This window comes from Chrysochloris asiatica, unplaced genomic scaffold (genome assembly GCF_000296735.1).
Source record: "Chrysochloris asiatica unplaced genomic scaffold, ChrAsi1.0 scaffold00054, whole genome shotgun sequence".
Taxonomy (NCBI): domain Eukaryota; kingdom Metazoa; phylum Chordata; class Mammalia; order Afrosoricida; family Chrysochloridae; genus Chrysochloris; species Chrysochloris asiatica.
Window position 1 is genome coordinate 3,003,007 of NW_006408572.1, and position 17,737 is coordinate 3,020,743.

Consider the following 17,737-nt stretch of genomic DNA (forward strand, 5'->3'; position numbering starts at 1 on the left):
TCAAAATCCTAAGAATTGATATTTCAGTAAGATTTTAAATAGGTTTTTTTGGACTAAGTATCAACACACAAAAAAATCTATGCTGAGACCTTTGCCAAGTCCAGGAAAAGCCGTCTGTAAAAAGGGGCATATAGAGTGAAGTACAAAATGCCAACCCTGACCAAACACAACCTGTAGGGTCCTGATCCTAGAATGCTACCTAGCACCAGTAAGATAGAATCCCTTGGAACCCATTACTCCATGTCCACTTCAGGCATTGCTGAAGTAATCTCACTTTTCACCCATGGTACTGGTTCTGGTACATATGGATCATAAGTCCATTTTGGGAAAACTCGTTTATAAAGGTTCATCAATACTGTGTCCTGAGATTTGAGCTTCCCATCAAAAGTGCACTTCATGTGGCCATGGGTACCTAGAAAGTAAACAAAGCAAACTGGTCAAATTAAAACAAAAAATGTAAACAGCGGCCCTTTAACCCAACAGTAATTTTATAGACAAGGTCCCAAATCCCACATTCTCTAACCTAAAGGTTCTTTGATGTGTCCCCTGCGGCCCCACTTCGTTCTCAGTTCCACTGGTTTAAACCACAGCACATCCTCTGAGAATGAGACAGACAGAAGATCAAGATGAAATACTGACTCACAAAATCTTTCATCATGCAAAGGCAACCAGATCCCCTCTTTTTTCCACACCTACCTCTGTTGAAAAACATGTAACGCACTACTGCCATCTTAGTAAAAATTTTGAAAGGATGACCACTCAGAACAACCCTCTTGATGATCATTCTGTCTGGGTCGACTGAAAACAGGTGGCCTGTAGCAATGAGGCTGTGCATTCCTAAGGGATAAAGGCAAAACAATCATTCAGTAGTCTAGAGGCCAAATCCTTCATTTAACTATTCCAGTCCAATTAAAAACCTATGGCAAGGTCTTTTTGATAAAACCTTAAAAGTAGACCTGTCACTATCTTCCTAGCCTCCTAAATCCATGAAAAAGGTACTTTTACTGCCTGTTCCCAGAGCGTATCCTAAATACAACATTCTACACAGCCTCTACCAATAAGCTAAAAATGTAAAGTGTTAGATCCACTGGAATGCTGAGGCCTTTATATATAAAACCATCACTGAAAATTGTCATTAGCTTCTCCATACCATTTGGCTCCCCAGTACACATAAGAAGAGATACAACAGTAACACTATTAAGGCTCTACTGGTGTGGTCACCTCTATGAACTCACCATTGCTGTTCTGTTTGAAAAGCAGCACAGATGCAGGAAGAAAAGTAATTGGGGCATACACTGTCACCACCATGGCCACATCAGCAGTCAGGAATCTCTGAAATTTATGCTTATCCGCTTTCATAAGGGTTAAGAGAAAAAAAACAAATTTTTGGGAGAAGCCACTGGTAATCAGAGGCCAGTCATTCAACATGTGAAGAAGAGGTCTATCGCTGTAACTTCTAAACCTGTAGGTAGTTTGTGTTTACCTCACTAATTCTCATTATTTTTTTTCTGTCTGAATACATTGGAAAGAAAACAACCCAGTCCTATCAGAGGGATTTTTTAACTGGAAGCAAAATCTTAAGATCTTGGAATATTTTTAGGATTTGAAAATATTCTGAACAGTTCTTAATTAAGTCTTGAGTAGGAGCTAAAAACAGTCACACCGCAAATATGAGGGGGCTTCAAAAGATTCGTGGAAAAATTCCATTACAAAATTCACTTTCCAAGAGCTTTTTGAAGGCCCCTTATATGTGAGCCGTTGTCTCAGTTCCAACTATTCAATTTTGCCATTATAGCAGAAAAGCAGCCATAGACTACATGTAAACAAATTACTAGGTTTTAATAAAACTTTATTTTATTTATAAAAACAAGCTATGGAATTTGGCCCAAAGGTCAGTTTGCCACCCTCAACCTCAGAACTATTTGGAGTTTGTTTTTACCCCCTTTTAATACTGAAGCTCCAAAAAGAAAAATGCTAAGGGAAAGAGAAGTCTGTCTCTCACTTAAAATAGCATGGGGGCAAGAACAAAATTATCCAGAGCGCTCATTAACACTGCCTTATCACCTGCCTCTTGCCATTCATTGTTGAAAGCTGACAGCTTAAAGTATGCAATGATATTCACAAGCTTCCAAATTAGGGGGCAATAGATCTTCCCACTCTTAAGAATAGGACTGTAATCACTTCTGCCACCGAAGTGTCCCTAGTTCTTCATTCTTTTAATTCTTACCCAGTTTCAACATCTCAGAACTTACACTTCTTTACCATACCCAACTGTGGGCCACACCCAACCTCCATTTCTTCATGCACACTGCTGACATACCAGAGGCCAAGAGTTCCACACTTTGGCACACTCTTTTTATAAAGGTGCTGAATCCTATTCAAAACCTACTGTTGAACAAATATCATGGCAGAGAAACCTCAGCATCACATAGAAGTTCCATCACTTGGATGTTTCAGACAGGTTCAGACAATTTAGGTAAAAACATCATTGGTTCCTAAGCCAAAATACTGAAATTATCTTTTATCAAGAGACCTGTGTATTTTGTATCCCACATCCAGTACCTACTTAATTTGGAGTCACAATTTCCAAAAGACAATAATAAGGTAGACAAGAAACCAGAATCCTTTCCCACTGCTAACCTGCAGTATGCTGAGAGAATAAAGGTGAGGCTCTGAAGCGCCTAAACCCACAGTGAAAGATCAGCTCCTCCTTGGCTTTCACAGGTTCAGTGTTGCCAGGGTGCCGCCTCACCACCATATTCAATACTGACATCTGGGAGCCAAGAAAAAGAAAACTTCAGAGTCTAGGAATACAGCCTAACCACCTAACCCAAAAGAAAGCAAATCAGCCAGCAAAGTCACGCTGGGAACTGACAATACTAATTAACCATTAATTGTAGATGATGGAACATTGATTCATTCCTTATGTCTACTAGCAAGTAGCATTCAGTCAAATATTGGCTGATTTCCAGAGGTTTTATGTACACCCTCCTCCCAGAGTCTACCATGCAAGCATTCAACATCTGTCACAAAGTTAAGTACTTACCACATACCTCAAAAACTACACACAAGTGCACTCTTCCCAACTCTTAGCCACACCAACTCAACGCCAAAATTTTCACACACATCCTAACTTACTGCTGGCCAAGAGAAAAGAATCTGCACTCCTGGCATAAACCTTTAATTTAGAAGGCTGTCAATTCTTATTCAGAATTTGATCTGAAAAACATACTTAGCTCAGAGAAGTCTCAGAACCACACAGAGATTGCATCACTAAGATGCTTCAGACAGGTTCAGACATTTTGGGTAAAACCATCACTGACTTCTCTATTCTCTCTAATTTCTAACCCTAAAGACAGAATTTTCACATTCCTAATGGGCAGAATGTCAGTCTCATAAAAAAATTTCAGACTGAAAGTTCCTAATTCCCACAAGATACTTTTTTACCTTCTGTTCATGAGGTAGTAAGGAAAATGCAATCAAGGGTGCTCCTTGCTTGAAGCACTCAACCACTGTTACAGGGACTTCAGAGACATGAAGTGTGACATACCAGCCAACCTGCCAGAAGAAAGCACAAAACCACCAGAGTTATCCTTAAAGTTCCAATGACGATGAAGGAAATGGTTTCTCCAGATGTGTTTCACCAATGGCTGCCCTAATTCAACTATGGGCAATATAAAACTAATTAAGGTACTCATGACAAGAGGAGTAAATTAGGGGGCACACTGCATTGCCAAAGGCATGCAAATGATAAGGAAGGAGAAAGGAAGGCAGATACCTCAGCTCCTTCCATGTCTTTTTCCTCAATTTCTTTAAAGATGCGTTTTCTAGTATTAGTAAAGTTCTGAAACTGAAAGATCCGTGCATAATCTTGAGGAAGGTTTTCCTTAGGATCCCATGGAGATGTCCGGAAGCTTTTGAGGCCTCTGTATTTCTGAAATCTAGAATATAGATTTTATAAAATTAACAAGTCAGATTTAGGTGGTGCTATTTAACTCTTTTACTCAGTCATCATTTCTAAAATGGCTAAGATTCTAGTTTGAAAGAACTCTAGTCATCAACACCTAATAACTAACATTTTAGAACCAAACCCAAGATTCTCACTAACAAAGGGTTAGGTATTTACAGTGGCTCCCTAGTGCTTTCCAAGGAGTGGATCTTTAACCTACCAAACTAGAACTTAGAGAAAAGTCCTAACTCCCTAATATCCAACATAACTCTAGCTTTGGTCAGACACATCTCCAGAGTAGACATGATCATCTACATCATCATGATTTTACTCATGCTGTTCTATCAACCCCACCTCCTTAACCTCAGTGTAGTAGCTCTTTTAGGGAGCATTTGCAAATTAACCTTAATACTTCTCCTTTACTGAAGTCCTATAATGCTATTTGCGTCTGTACCACAAAACTAGAACACAATTATTGCTATTTCTTGTATATGTCTTGCCTCCCATCTAGAATGTTAGCCCTTAAGGGACAGGGACCCATGTGTTTTTCTTTTTTTGCATCACAACTGACAAAGTTATGAGACGTTTAAGTTTTAAATAAAAGCAAACTGATTGGACTTTTGACTAACCGAATTCTAGCAGCTACATCCCGGGGGGTATCCACTTCATCTGGAAACATCTCTTCTAGTCTTTCTTGTTTATATTTCTCCAACATTTGTTCCTCAGCCTCTTCATCCACTTTTTCATCATACAGGTCATCACGCACAGACTCTCCAATAGTCATCGTTTCACATTCCTCCTCCTCTTCCTCTTCACTACTCTCATCCTGTAGAATAAAGGACTGTGGATAATTCATAAGAAATCCAGACCTCCCTCTACCCCAAAGCCTTTAAGCTAAGGATAAAATACTTTTACTACATACCTACTTTCAACGAATACCAATAAATTATAAAACAAAAACTTCATTCCTAGTCATTCCTAAGAACTCATTGTCTATGCCCTCCCCACCCAGCCTTCCCCCAATACTCTTTCAAGGACAAGATTGTACTTTGCTTTGCATTTGGGGCTGTACACAGGGTGTTCAGGGCTCCACTTCCCACCTGAGATTCCTCTTCCATAAAATCCTCATGTTCTGTATCATATTCATCACCTTCCCCACTAGTTTCACCATCGTCATCCAAAATCCACTCAGCCTGGTAACTGGATGTTCCTTTGGGAACCTTTTTCACAGTCTTGGAATTTTCCTTCAGTAAGTCTGTAAAAGACCAAACTAGTTAAGTAAATTATATACCTGCTTTCTCCAATTACTGTTGGTATTCTAATCTAGGCAAGAATTAACTACAAGCTTCCCCGGCTATTTGAAAGTAGAAAGTGCCTATGAAATTTCCCATTAGTCAAAATGGCATAAAATAAAGAAGTAATTACCATTAATTTATAAGGGAAAATGAAGTGTTGCCAGACTAAAAAATTAACCTACCAAATCATACCAAATAACACAAAAGAATCTAAAATACCAATATATAGTAAAAATAGGAATGAGACGACAAATACACAGCCTATATAAAGTAAAAATAATGTATGTATGCAAAATAAACACTGAACCTCAGTTTTCCTTGTTACACTTTTTTCATAAAAGCAAAAATCTTTTTCTGGTTTCTTTCTGAAAATACATAGCCTATATAAAGTAGAAATAATGTATGGAGAAGGAGCTGGGCAACACCACTTTCACTGCTTGGAGTGTGCACTGCCTCTCCAATGTTGGATGCAAAATAAACACTGACCCCAATTTCACTTTTCACACTTTTTCATAAAAGCAAAAGTCCTCTTCTGATTTCTTTCAGTAAAGGAAAATAGATACTAATATAGGTCTTTCATAAAAATGAAGTGGGATAACACAAACTTTCAAAATGCAGGGGATACTTGTATTGCTGCCAACGTCCAGAAAAATAGCAGATACTATGAGAACAGACTATTTCTAAATGTAACTCTTGCCTCACTTATGTTGTTGTTAAGTGCTATCAAGTCGGTTACGACTCATAGCAACCCTGTATAGGATTTCCAAGGAGCAGCTGATGGGGTTGAGCTGCCAACCTTGTGGTTCACAGTCCAGTGTTGATCCTGTAAGCATCACACTTATAAAGCTAAATATATATTGAAATGTTGCTTATTTATTCCAAAACAAGAACAGAAGTAATGTTGAAAAATGGAGCAAAACTGTATTCAATGCTTAATGCAAACATACAGCATTTGAAGGTGAGGGGCGAAGACAGACCTCCAAATACATCCTCATCCCATTCTTAAGCTATAGGGTCCTCACTGTGAGCAGCCAGACCAAACCCACAATTCCAGGCTGGATGAATTACAAAAAATTTGCCAATACCAACCATTTGCCTCATTCAGCTCTTCCTCAGTGGGCCAGGTCTGTTCCCCTTCCATTGGATCTGGGATAACCTCAGATTGCAAAGATTCCTGTTTATCAGGGTCCACTTTCATGAGAACCTTAAGATCTTCCTCCATATCAACTATAGCATCTGTAGCACAAACCTGAAAACCAAAAGCAGCTGATGGTCAATTAACCAAAAAGCTACTAAATAAAGCTACCAAATATAAGACAGTAATAACTAAAAAGCTCTCTTCAGTGCTCAAGTAGAAAATAAAATGAAACAAAAAGCCAAACCTTGCCAAAATGTTGCAAATGGCTCTCAAAAGTTTGGCTTTTTAAGCCTTTTATAATCTGACCCTTGTTAAGTGCTGTTGAGTCAGTTATGACTCACAGCAACCCTGTGTAGTTTCCAAGGAGCAGCTGGTGGGTTTGAACTGCTGAATTTGTGGTTAGCAGTCCAGTGCTTATCCTACATGTGGCCCTACTCCTACCCAATCAAGTCACTATCATCAAGCTAATTTCTAGAGTTCAAAATCATCTGATGAATAACTACCAAGATTCATATCATCCCCATCTTTTAGGATATTCTTTCATCTCTCTTCAACTCATAAATCACTCATCTTATTCAACACATGGCTGGAGTTCGATCTCTGTGAAACCTGTCTACCTTCCATAGCAGTTGTTAGGTGCCATGAAGTTAATACTAACAATAGTGACCATATGTACAACAGAACCAACTACTGCCTGGTCCAAATACATCAAGCTCACAATGGTTGCTATGCTTTTTAGCCCACTGATGCTGCCACTGGGCCAGTCCATCTTGTTAGGAGGGTCTTCCTCTTTTTCGCTGATCCTCCAGTTTACCAAGCATGATGTCATTCTCGAGGGACTCGTCCTTCCTGATAATATGTCAGAAGTATGAGAAATGAAGTCTGACCATCCTTGGCTTCTAAGGAGCATTCTAGCTGTGCTTCTACCAACACAGATTTGTTTGTTCTCCTGGCCGTCTAGGGTACTTTTAATATTCTCCTCCAATACCATTAACTCAAATGAATCAATTCTTTTACAGTCTTCCTTAGTCACATGCTATCTCAATTTTCATTTCACAGAGGTATCACTTTTGGGGGAAGTGACCACAATCCATGTCTTCGGTAAACTCTGAGCCAATTAAAGTACAGGACACCTAAAAGGTGCTGGATAAATTGTTGACTAATCACTAATCAATATATGGAGTCCAGGTGTGGTGCTGATCAAACCCACAAGTCGCTCACTCAAAATCCTACACAGGGTTGCAGTAAGTCGGAACTGACTCAGTGGCATTTAACAACAATAAACATGTTTGTAGTTAACTATTGCCTTATGACACTGTCTCTGAACTTAGTTTCCATTCTGTATGGAATCTGCTATACATAGCCAAGAACATCTTACCTCCATTGTCATGCCTGGGTCCTTTTGGGATTTAATCACTCTAGGATTTAAAGGAAAAGGGTCCATGGGGGCATCTATCTGTTTCATCTGGAAATCACCATGTCCAATGATATGCAACAAGCTATTTACATTTAGAGTCTGTCCACGAACATAACCTGAAATTTTCAAAGTGCCAACCAAGTTATTCTCACTAGGCACAAAGTCAGCAGCATGGGCAAACAGATAGGCCCGCCGATCTCGAAAGGCAAGATGCCGTTGCTTTTGGTTAGCTAACTGCCTGAGCAGCATTCCTGCTTCCTGTTGAGTGTCTAACAAGAGGAGTTTGTCATCAGGAAAGCGCTTCTCCACTGCTTTGCTTAGCTTCTTTCTGGTATCTATTTGTTTCTTTGGTGGAAGGTTAGAAACTCCTTGGACAGCTAGTGCTGTGGGCAAAAAAAAAGAACCCAATGATTGATTGCTTCACTCTGAAAATTCCCATGCAAGTCACAAAATAACAACTCAGAAGTAAGCCCAGCGATTACTAGGAAACCCAAGAATCAGCTACCCCGAAGACATTTTTCAGCATGAAATTAAAACTTTTATTCTTTCTCTGGAAAAAGGGCAGGATGAAAGTAACAGGTAACATTAGCAAATAATTTGTAAATAACAGACCAAGCTTAGGCCATATAAGGGGGCTTCAAAAAGTTCATGGAAAAATGAAACTAAGGTAATGGAATTTGCCCACAAGCTTTTTGAAGCCCCCTGTGTACAGCCACCAAACAGCTACAATCAGAATATTCCTGTCTCAGGCAGAGAACTGGCAAACCAAAAATGCTAATTCACATCTTCCCATAGTCTCCAGTACTCCTAACTCACTTACTATATGTGGGAAGCCCTTGAGCAAAGAGGCAGGAAAGGCAGTACTCCCCAGTGCTATCCCAGCCTTCCAGTGAATCAAGGAGGAAAAGAATGGAATCAGCCACTTTAGCCATGTCTAACACAGTGTGCAGATCCCCTGTAGAAGAAAAAAAAAAAAATCAGAAGTGGTTGGCACCACCATAATATTAAAATTACCATTCAACCATAATGACAGTAAATACCCTAACCTGGCTTTGCAGATGTAAAAAACCACCGATGTTTCAACCGAGGGCATAGCAGCATAAAACTATGGCTGCTTCCCCATTTACACGGGTGTACTGTTCCAGTGTTATTATCCTGAAGCAGCCGAAAGGCTTCTGGCAGGGAAACCCTGTGGTGCAGTGGCACCACTAGTACATGATGGGGGTGGCCATCCTTTGTGCCCAGTTGTCTCTTCTTTGCCAGAACCTGAGGATCAAAAGGATCAGAGAGCAACTAAATCTCAGTATTTCGTTCTAGTATTGCATTTCCAATAGTACCGCTGCTCCCACTAACCAGCATCACGCTTGTAAAAGAACTCAGATGAAGGCAAGGATGAAGGTTTGTAAAGGAATTCAGATGAAGGCAAAGAATCTTCAGACACAACGGGTGCTCTTAAACTAATCTCTCTCCTCGGCTCAATCCCAAGGCCGTCCCGCTTAGAATGGCAATTTCCCAACCACCCCTCCCCTCACCGCTTCTTTCTTCTGCTTCCGGAGCTGACTGGCACGATGTCTCTGGTCGACTCGGCTGAGCTCTTTTCTCACCTTCTTGCTTAGAATTTTCACTGCTAGGCGACCTGGAGGACAGAGCAAAAGGGGATCTTGTGCTCGGCACCAGAAAAAAGGCAAGAAAGAGACCACCGTCTCCGCCCACCATAAAAAGGAAGTTTTACACGAGGCCCAGGTCAGAGGTAGGAGCTCAGTTTGGGCATGGGGAAAAGCAGTTAATATCGGCTATAACAGCCATTCTTCCTTCTGTCCTAGCTTCTCACCCTTGCCGTCTCGCTGCGCGGATCCCCGACCCCGATGCCGTCCGCCTTTGTGAGCTTTATTCTGCTGCTTGAGCGGGCCGGAGCGGTGGGCAGCCATGCTGGAGCTCCCGGCTTACGAAGTCAGCATTGCTTCCGGGCTGGACAGAGCATTTCCGGTTCCGCTGTAGCGGCGAGCTCTCTTCCCGGAGCGGCTTTTCTCACGTTGGTGTGCTTTTTATGCTGCTTCGCCCGCTGTAAACCGCCGTGTTGACTTTTCCCACGCTGCAGTTTGCGGTTGGGAGCTTTAAAGTGCTAGCTGTAGAGTCCTGTGGTTCTGCTTCTCGGTCCAGGAGAGGGACTTTGTTCTCCTGTATTTTGTTTCATTTTTATTTTTGCTTTCTGAAGTTGCATCACATGAGAACGTGTTGAATGAGAATGCCTCCCTTTGTACCTGGGAGGCCTTAGCCCCTCCTCGAGCTTAGATTCTTGCACGCCTCTTTTCAGTTTGCAGCAGCAAGGTGTTGTCACTGTGAACAATCGTCTCTCCCTCAAGTCACTTGCATGGCTACTGAAGTTTCCAAGTCGAATCATGTGAAAGATGCGTTTCCCCTTCACCAGATCCGTACAAGCTACCCCTAGTCCCTGTTACTTCAACTCGCGCCCCTCCAGGTGGAAGTGGCGACCCGAGAGAGGTGGAGAGGACTGGCTGTGACACTCGTCTCCTCAGGGCCTGCCAAGCCTTTTCTGGCTCGAGGCGGCTGCGTTCCCACTCCTCTTCCCATAAGCTTTGCAACTGAGGGTGATCGACCTGACAAGGGGACTCAAGTGAACACATGAAGAAGCTCTTGACCAAGAGACTAACGGTGGCTTTCCAGCATTGGCCGAAAGCCGCTAGCCTTGGCGGCGTCCATGCACTATTCCTTCCTGTCGGGAGAACTGGCGGGTAAAAATCACTGGCGTCTAGCTGGAGTTGACTTTCTCCGCACCTGACGGTTGGCAGGGTGCCGGACTGACCCCGATCGCCCACCGCTAGCTCTGACAGGCCAGCTGCGAGTGCTCACAATGCAGATTCGCGCCCTCAGGCTGGAGCCGGAGCGTTGCCATGACAGCAGCCCGCGTGGCGCGTTCCCGAGCCCGCCACCCCTGGCGCGCGCCACCTCCCTCTGTCCCGACCCCCACCCCCACCCCCGTCGCTAACTGCCCCCCCCCTCCCGGCTATGGGTAGGGGCCGGGCCAGCAGCCTGACGTCTGTGCGGGGCTCGGAAGATGGCTGCGGAGCCGGGCACCGGGCAGCGACTGCGGCGGCGGGAGGGGAGCGCGGCGGGCGGGGGCTCCGCCTTGCGCGTGGGGCGCTGAGCTGAGAAGCGCGGAGGTGGCGAGGGCGCGCGAGAGACTTGGAGGGGCGCTCAGCACCGCCTCCCCGCCACCCGCCGCACCATGGGCAGCGCGGAGGACGCAGTCAAAGAGAAACTGCTGTGGAGCGTGAAAAAGGAGGTAAAGTCGGGACAAGGACCCCGGGGGTCTCGCGCCCCGAACCGCGAGGCCCAGGGGGAGGGCAGGTCCGCACCCACTCTGGTTGTCGACACTCGCGGGCCCTGGCCTGGGCCAGGCGGGGGCGGGACCCTGGAGGGGTTGTGTCTCCAGCCCTTCTCTGAGGTATATTGAGGAATAGCGTCCCTCTACCCCACGACCAGGCCGGAGCTCCGAAGGTTTGTTTGCTCTACGATCCCGCAGCTCCCCGCCCTGTGACGGCAGCAGCGCCCGGAGACCGAGGTCGGGGGAGGGGTGGCAGTGATTTCTGGAGAACTGCCCACTCATTACCCTCGCGGCCAGGGAAAGGGGCGGGGTCCCGCGCGAGCCTCTGGAGGCAATGAGCGAGTTATTGAGGGGCTCACTGCTCCTTTTCCATCTACCCGCTTCCATTAGCCCTTTGGGAACTGAGTCGTGGCTGCCGGGAGGATTCTCTGCACACCTCACTGCTTCTCCCTCCACGCCCACCTCCTTCCCTGGGTTTTTTTTTTTTTTCCTTACGAATGGTTTTCAGGACTTTATTTGTTTTTGTTTTTTGCTTTTGGAAAAAGACACCCCACCCCACCCCCCATCAGAAAGAGCCCTTCCCATTACCTTAACCCGGCCCAAAAGCTCATTTCAGGGAGGGAGGTTGTCCATATGAATGACTCACCCCCATAAGAGAACTCAGCTCAAACCTGCAGAGTTGATTAGAATGAATTAGGCCTCCGGAGCCCTGAGCTCCTTCCACCACTTGTCTCTTTGGCTCTAGTCAGCCGGGTGTATAAACTCTATTTTGTCCACTCTGTATCCAGTGCCTGGCACATAGTAGGCACTCAGTAACTATTTGGAAAATCTACTAATCTTGAAGATTTCAAAACATGATGGGAAAGCATACATTTTGGAATAGGCTGGATTTACCACTGTGACCTCAAATAAGTTACTTAACCTCCCTGAATGTTAATTTCTTCATCTTTAAAATAGGAAAATGTTATCTACCTCATATATAAAAGTTTACCATATTGGATAGTTCTTTTACTACTTTCTAGAGTCCCAGTGTCGCTCAAGACTCTGGATTCACATAAAATTCTTCTAAGAGTCAACCATGGCCTGACTACTCTGCCTTAAGGACATTTGTTCCCTTCCCTCTCATTGACAAAGTGGTTTGAATCCATCACCTCTCCAGCTGTGTGTGAGAAGCTTCATTTTGCCCTTGCTTGGAGTGGCCAAGGAAAAGTTTCTTAGGCCAGGAGTATAAGCTCCAACTTTCGGCTTCTACTTTGCTTCCTTAAGGGAAAGCAAAACCTTGGTGCTTGTCATCAGGAAGCAAGCGAGTCAAGTGTCAGAGATTGGACAAACAAGAACCAAATGTAGCTGTCACTGTACCTAAACTAGAGCCAGATGTATTAAGATTGTTGGTGTGAGCCAAATTGTCTATTATTTTTGTTAAGTGCCTTTGAGTTGGTTCCAACTCATAGCAACTTTGTATAGGGTTTCTGTGGTTTGTTGTTGTTATGTGCCGTGCAGTCAGTTCTGACTCAGAGTGACCCTGTACGGGTTTCCGAGGCTGTAAATCTTTATGGGAACAGAAAGCATCATCTTTCTCCCGCGGAACCGCTGGTAGTTTTTGAACTGCCAACCTTGAGGTTAGCAGCCCGGGTAGCCACCATGCTACCAGGGTTTCCGTGGAGCAGCTGGTAAATTTGAACTATCAACCTTGCAGTTCAAGCCAACCTTTCAGTCTAGTACTTTACCCTACAGAACCACACCAGCACTCCATTACTTCCAAAATGATTCCTAAGCATATGTGAGAAATGTTCAGAATATGCATTTTGAGGATTAGCAACAGAACCAGGCAGTGTTTCGTTCTGTTGTGCAAAAGGGTTGCTTTGAGTTGGAACTGACTGGACAGCATGTAATAACAACAAATATCTTACCAGGGAGCCTTGGTCACGCAGTGGTTGAATGCTTGACTACTAATTGTAAAAGGTCTGTAGATCAAACCCAGCAGCCACTGTGCAGGAGAAATATTTGGCAGTCTGCCTCCCTGAAGATTTACAGCCTTGGAAACCATCCGGGGCAGTTCTGTTCTGTCCCATTGGGTTCTCTGAGTCAGAATCAACTTGCCAGAAATGGGTTTGGTTTTGGATGTATCTTACTGACTGACATAGGTTGACATGCTCTGAACTCAATGCAGTTCCTTTGTACCTTCAATACTTCAAAGACCTGATTTACAGAGAAACCTTTCCTTTCCTCTCCTCTCAGGTGGGTATGACTGGCCTTTCACAGAAGACCAAGGAACTTCTTTAGGTCCTTCTGACCTAAAAAAATGGTCACCAGACTGCTTCAGATGTCTGCTGGCCTTTGAGTTGTAACATTGTGCTCTTGGTTAATGCAAGCATCTCTGGGGAAGTCATCTAAGAATCTGTTAAGAGTTTGTTGTTGTTGTTAAGTGCTGTTGAGTCAATTCCAACCCATAGGGACCCTGTACAGGGTTTCCCAGGAGCAGCTGGTGAGCTTGAAACTCTGACCTTGCAGTTTTTAGTAAGGAGGAGACTCCAGGTTCTTTGTCTCTTCTCCCCAGACTATAGGGGCTCTTCCACCCTGCAAACTGTAGGGTCCTTGGGTGAGCTGTGGCAGCATCAGGACACTGGATATTTCTCAGAAGAATGGCAAAATTAGCTTTGCCTGTTGTTGTTAAGTGCTGTGGAGTCAGTTTCCAACTCATCGCAACTCTGTATAGCGTTTCCAAGGAGTAACTGGTGTGTTTGAGTCCGTGACCTTGTGGTTAGCAGTCCAGTGTTTATGTTATAGTGCCACACCAGGACTCCTAGCTCTGCCTAGAGTTTACTTAAATCTTTAAGTTTTTATGCTGGGATTGAGGTAATCCATGTATCTAATCTTCTGTCCATTGGCATCTCTGCCCTAGGTTTTCGCAGGACATTAAAAGTGCTTGAATTAAGTGTTGGAAGTAACTAGAACCTCATACACTGCTGGTGGGATTGTTAATTGGCACAACCATTTTGGACAGCAATTTAGCAATATCTAGTAAAGCCAAAGATAAATGCATGCCCCATGACACAGGAACTCTATGCCTGCAAGTATAATAAAAAACAATACATACATATATTAATCAAAAGACATGTCCAGAATAGTCAAAGCCACCATTTTTCATAGCAGCCCCAAATTGGAAAGGACTCAAGGGCCCATCACTTGTGGTATCTTTACACCCTACAGCAATGAGAACATTCAACAGTTATATACAATCAAACAGGCGATCAACAGAAACCAGAACAATACCTACACACTGTGGGATTCCATTTATAAAAAGTACAAAAACTGAGGAAACTAGTCTGGTGTTCACAGACAGGAAGTGGTACCCTGGAGGAAGGGACATGATAGTGCAGTATGGGAGGAAAGCTTTAGGTTACAGGTCATATGCTGGTTTCACAGGTGTGTTCAGTTTGTGAAAATTCATCAGGCTATACATGAAATTATGATCTGTGCCTTTTCAAGGCAATTCTACTTGTGTAATTATGATCTATACCTTTTCAAAGGAACCCTGGTAGTGTGGTGAATTATGAGTTGGTCAGTAGTTGAAATCTACCAGTTACTCTGCAGGAGAAAGATGAGGCTTTCTGCTTCCATAACAATTTACAGACTCAGAAACCCTATACAAGGTTGCTATATACACAACTCAGCATGCAACTCTACCACCACCATGCCTTTTTATGCAGTTCTACTCTGGCAGCATCGATGGACTGAAGCGTGGCAACAGTAGTGAGGTTGGCCCAGGATCGGGCAGTGTTTCGTTCTGCTGTGCATAAGGTTGCTCTGGGTCGGTACCAACTCGATGGCACCTAACAACAACAACAACAACAACTCTGTCCTATATGCTAACTATGAGTCAGAACTGACTCAAAAGCAATGGGATTTTTTGATGCCCTACCTAAATTTTACTTTATATCAATAAAGTTATTTTTTTTAAAATGCTTGTGGTAAGAAAGAAGTGATTTCTCACCTCACAGGCATTTGGAAACTTTTACATCCAGGTTGTTGTTGTTTGTTCTTAAGTGCCCTCGAGTGGGTTCCATCTCATAACCTGTATAGGGTTTCCGAGGAGCTTGAACCACCAACCTTGCAGTTCAAACTGCTTTGCAGTCTGGCGCATTAACCCACAGAGCCACACCAGGACTCCAGATAGGAACCTGCAATATCCGTGTTCTAGAACCTAGATAAAGACAAGACTTTTGAGCACTGGAAAGTGTCCCTAGGTCTGGACAGATCTACCCTCTAACCTCATAGCAAGGAGAGAAAAGGAGTGGCAGGTTGTTTATCTACAACTTGTATGTGACAGTTCGTCCCTAAAGAACAGTGTGTCTGCTAAGAAACCCTTTTCCAGCTGAGTCCAGATGAGCAAACACCATCCCATCCCTGTTCTCCATGGTGTGGCACTTCCTCCTGAACTGGAACACTTGTACTGTTTGATTAGCATGTTTATGGCATCTCTTTCTAATTATGTCTCTAAAAAGCTTGGAGCAGTCTGTGCTGAAGAAACTTTGCTTCCCCACTTCCCCCATCCTTATCATTTACTCTGTGTGTGTCTGAACCCTAACCACAAGGGCAGAGCCAAGCTATTTACTTGCACATAGACCTTTGACCAGAGAGAAAAAGAATAAGTATATATAAAATAACAAGACTGACCATTTGTCCACAGGTGAAGCAAATCATGGAGGAGGCTGTCACCAGAAAGTTTGTGCATGAAGACAGTAGCCACATCATTGCTCTGTGTGGTGAGTGACTGGGAGACTTGCAATAGTGGGAGATGGGACCACAGGGTTGAGAACTGAGGACAGATCCCTGGAGCCAGGGAAAGGTGAGTCCTCAGGTTTAATAGTTCTTGGATCTGGCTACAAGTCAGAATCAACTCAGGAACTTTTGAAATATTTTTGGGCCCCCTCCCATAGTTACTGAATTGGGATTTTTCAGGCCCAAGAGTCTGTATAATTTACTAGGAAGCTTCAAAGAATTCATGTGAAACTTCCATTATCTGTTTTTTCACAAACTTTTTTTTTTTAAGTTTTTGTTGTGAATTGAGTGATAGTTTACATGGGGGAACATCAGTTTTACATTCATCATACCATATTAATTATTCATTTCATTGCAATGATTATAATCCCCTGCATGCTTCATCATTCAACAGTATTTGCTTCTATTCCCACTGTTTTTTTGGGTTTTTTTGGATGTGCACTAAAACACTCAGGAATAATCATTCAGACAGCCAAAGGGCACACCCTGCAAGTCTGCCCCTCCCCACCGCCGCCAGAACACATCCCCTCTCCCTCCATGAGTCTAGAGTCCTCAACTGCTCCATCTCTCCATGTCTTCCACAAATTTTCTGAAGCCCCCTTAGATGTAGATTTTTTGAGACAGTAAGTTCAATTTATTGGTGGGCACAGGTCAAGAGGATTAGTGCTACCAAGGCCTTCATGAATGCATGAGCTGCCACCTGTCCAGGAGGACACAATTGGGGATGCATTTGACTCCACAGACATCTAGAATGATCCTTTCTCGGCCACCATGCCTTCAAACTCATCAGCATTGAACTTGGTGAAGCCTCATCTTTGAGATGTGGATCTTCTGGCATCTAGGAAATTTGTGAACATGGCCCTTTGAGGACCTCAATCACATGTTCCTTGTTTGGAAGCTTCGTGTGGATAGACATGATGACTTGTCTAATGTGGATCCTAGCCATAGTACCCTGGGCTTAGCCAAGGGCCCCTCTCATACCTGTTTGGAGCCTAGGTTAGGGACAGTAGAGATCAGTGAGGTCAGAGATTTAAAAGGACAGGAAAAGGGCTGTTTGCAGGGGCCCTTAGGGCAACCTATACATGCCATCAGGCTGTGTACATTTCCAAGGAGGCTGCTGTTTACCATCATTGCACATCAACCCCACAGTGATTTAAATATTATTAATGGTTGTTTAAAAAAAAAAACTATATATATATATATCACAATATTTAACAGTTCAATGTTTTTGGGTGTATAATTTATTGATAATAATACATTACTCATGTTGTACAACCACCATCCGTAATGCAGCTGTAGATTTTTAATTCCCTAGAACAGACATTCTCACATTTTAGCATGCACAAGAATTACCTTTGTTGTTGTTAAGTTCCATTGATTCAGTCCCAACTCATAGTAACCCTGCCTGCATAAGGTTTCCAAGGAGCAGCTGGTAGGTTTGAACTGCCAACCTGTGGTTAGCAGTCCAGTGTTTTTAGGGCTTTTTAAAACAGATTCCTGTGTTTTGCCATTTCAGACTCTCGAATTACAGTTGGTCTGGAGTCAGGCCTGAAATTTTGGATTTCTAACAAATTCCCAGGTAGTTCTGATGCTGCTGATATGGGGACTACACTGTGAGAACTATTCCCTGGGTGGTTCAGGTTTGAGAACCTGGGCTTCGGTTTATCTTCACTTTCACTTTGGGGAGGGTTATATGCATTTTGGGTGCTTTCTGTACCACATCTACTTTCTGATTAATCCCAGCTGTGTTGCTTCACTATCGCAAGTCTCCAAGCACTTGATTGGATGCAAATGAACATTAGTTTAGGAT

General features: G+C 43.5%; 2 protein-coding genes across 3 annotated transcripts in view; one reads left to right on the plus strand and one right to left on the minus strand.

Annotated features, from left to right (window-relative positions):
* Nucleotides 1–20: 20 nt before the first annotated feature.
* Nucleotides 21–9,821, minus strand: TSR1 (TSR1, 20S rRNA accumulation, homolog (S. cerevisiae)). Its single transcript, XM_006863241.1, has 15 exons — nucleotides 9,631–9,821; nucleotides 9,332–9,435; nucleotides 8,846–9,065; nucleotides 8,620–8,754; nucleotides 7,761–8,182; nucleotides 6,334–6,493; nucleotides 5,050–5,204; nucleotides 4,579–4,775; nucleotides 3,779–3,941; nucleotides 3,448–3,558; nucleotides 2,641–2,773; nucleotides 1,236–1,352; nucleotides 697–837; nucleotides 524–598; nucleotides 21–412 (listed from the first exon to the last, which is right to left on the minus strand). Exons 1-15 carry the CDS (start codon nucleotides 9,725–9,727, stop codon nucleotides 234–236), a joined length of 2,409 nt encoding a protein of 802 aa, XP_006863303.1. The 5' UTR covers nucleotides 9,728–9,821; the 3' UTR covers nucleotides 21–233.
* Nucleotides 9,822–10,870: 1,049 nt separating this feature from the next.
* Nucleotides 10,871–17,737, plus strand: part of SGSM2 (small G protein signaling modulator 2) — a 31,410-nt gene continuing 24,543 nt past the window's right edge. The window contains exons 1-2 of one of the 2 annotated variants that reach the window (XM_006863242.1): nucleotides 10,871–11,103; nucleotides 15,836–15,911. In XM_006863242.1, the coding sequence (XP_006863304.1) occupies nucleotides 11,047–11,103; nucleotides 15,836–15,911 (133 nt within the window). In that variant the 5' untranslated portion in view covers nucleotides 10,871–11,046. The remainder of the gene's footprint in view (nucleotides 11,104–15,835; nucleotides 15,912–17,737) is intronic. The other variant, XM_006863243.1, reaches the window with a different exon arrangement.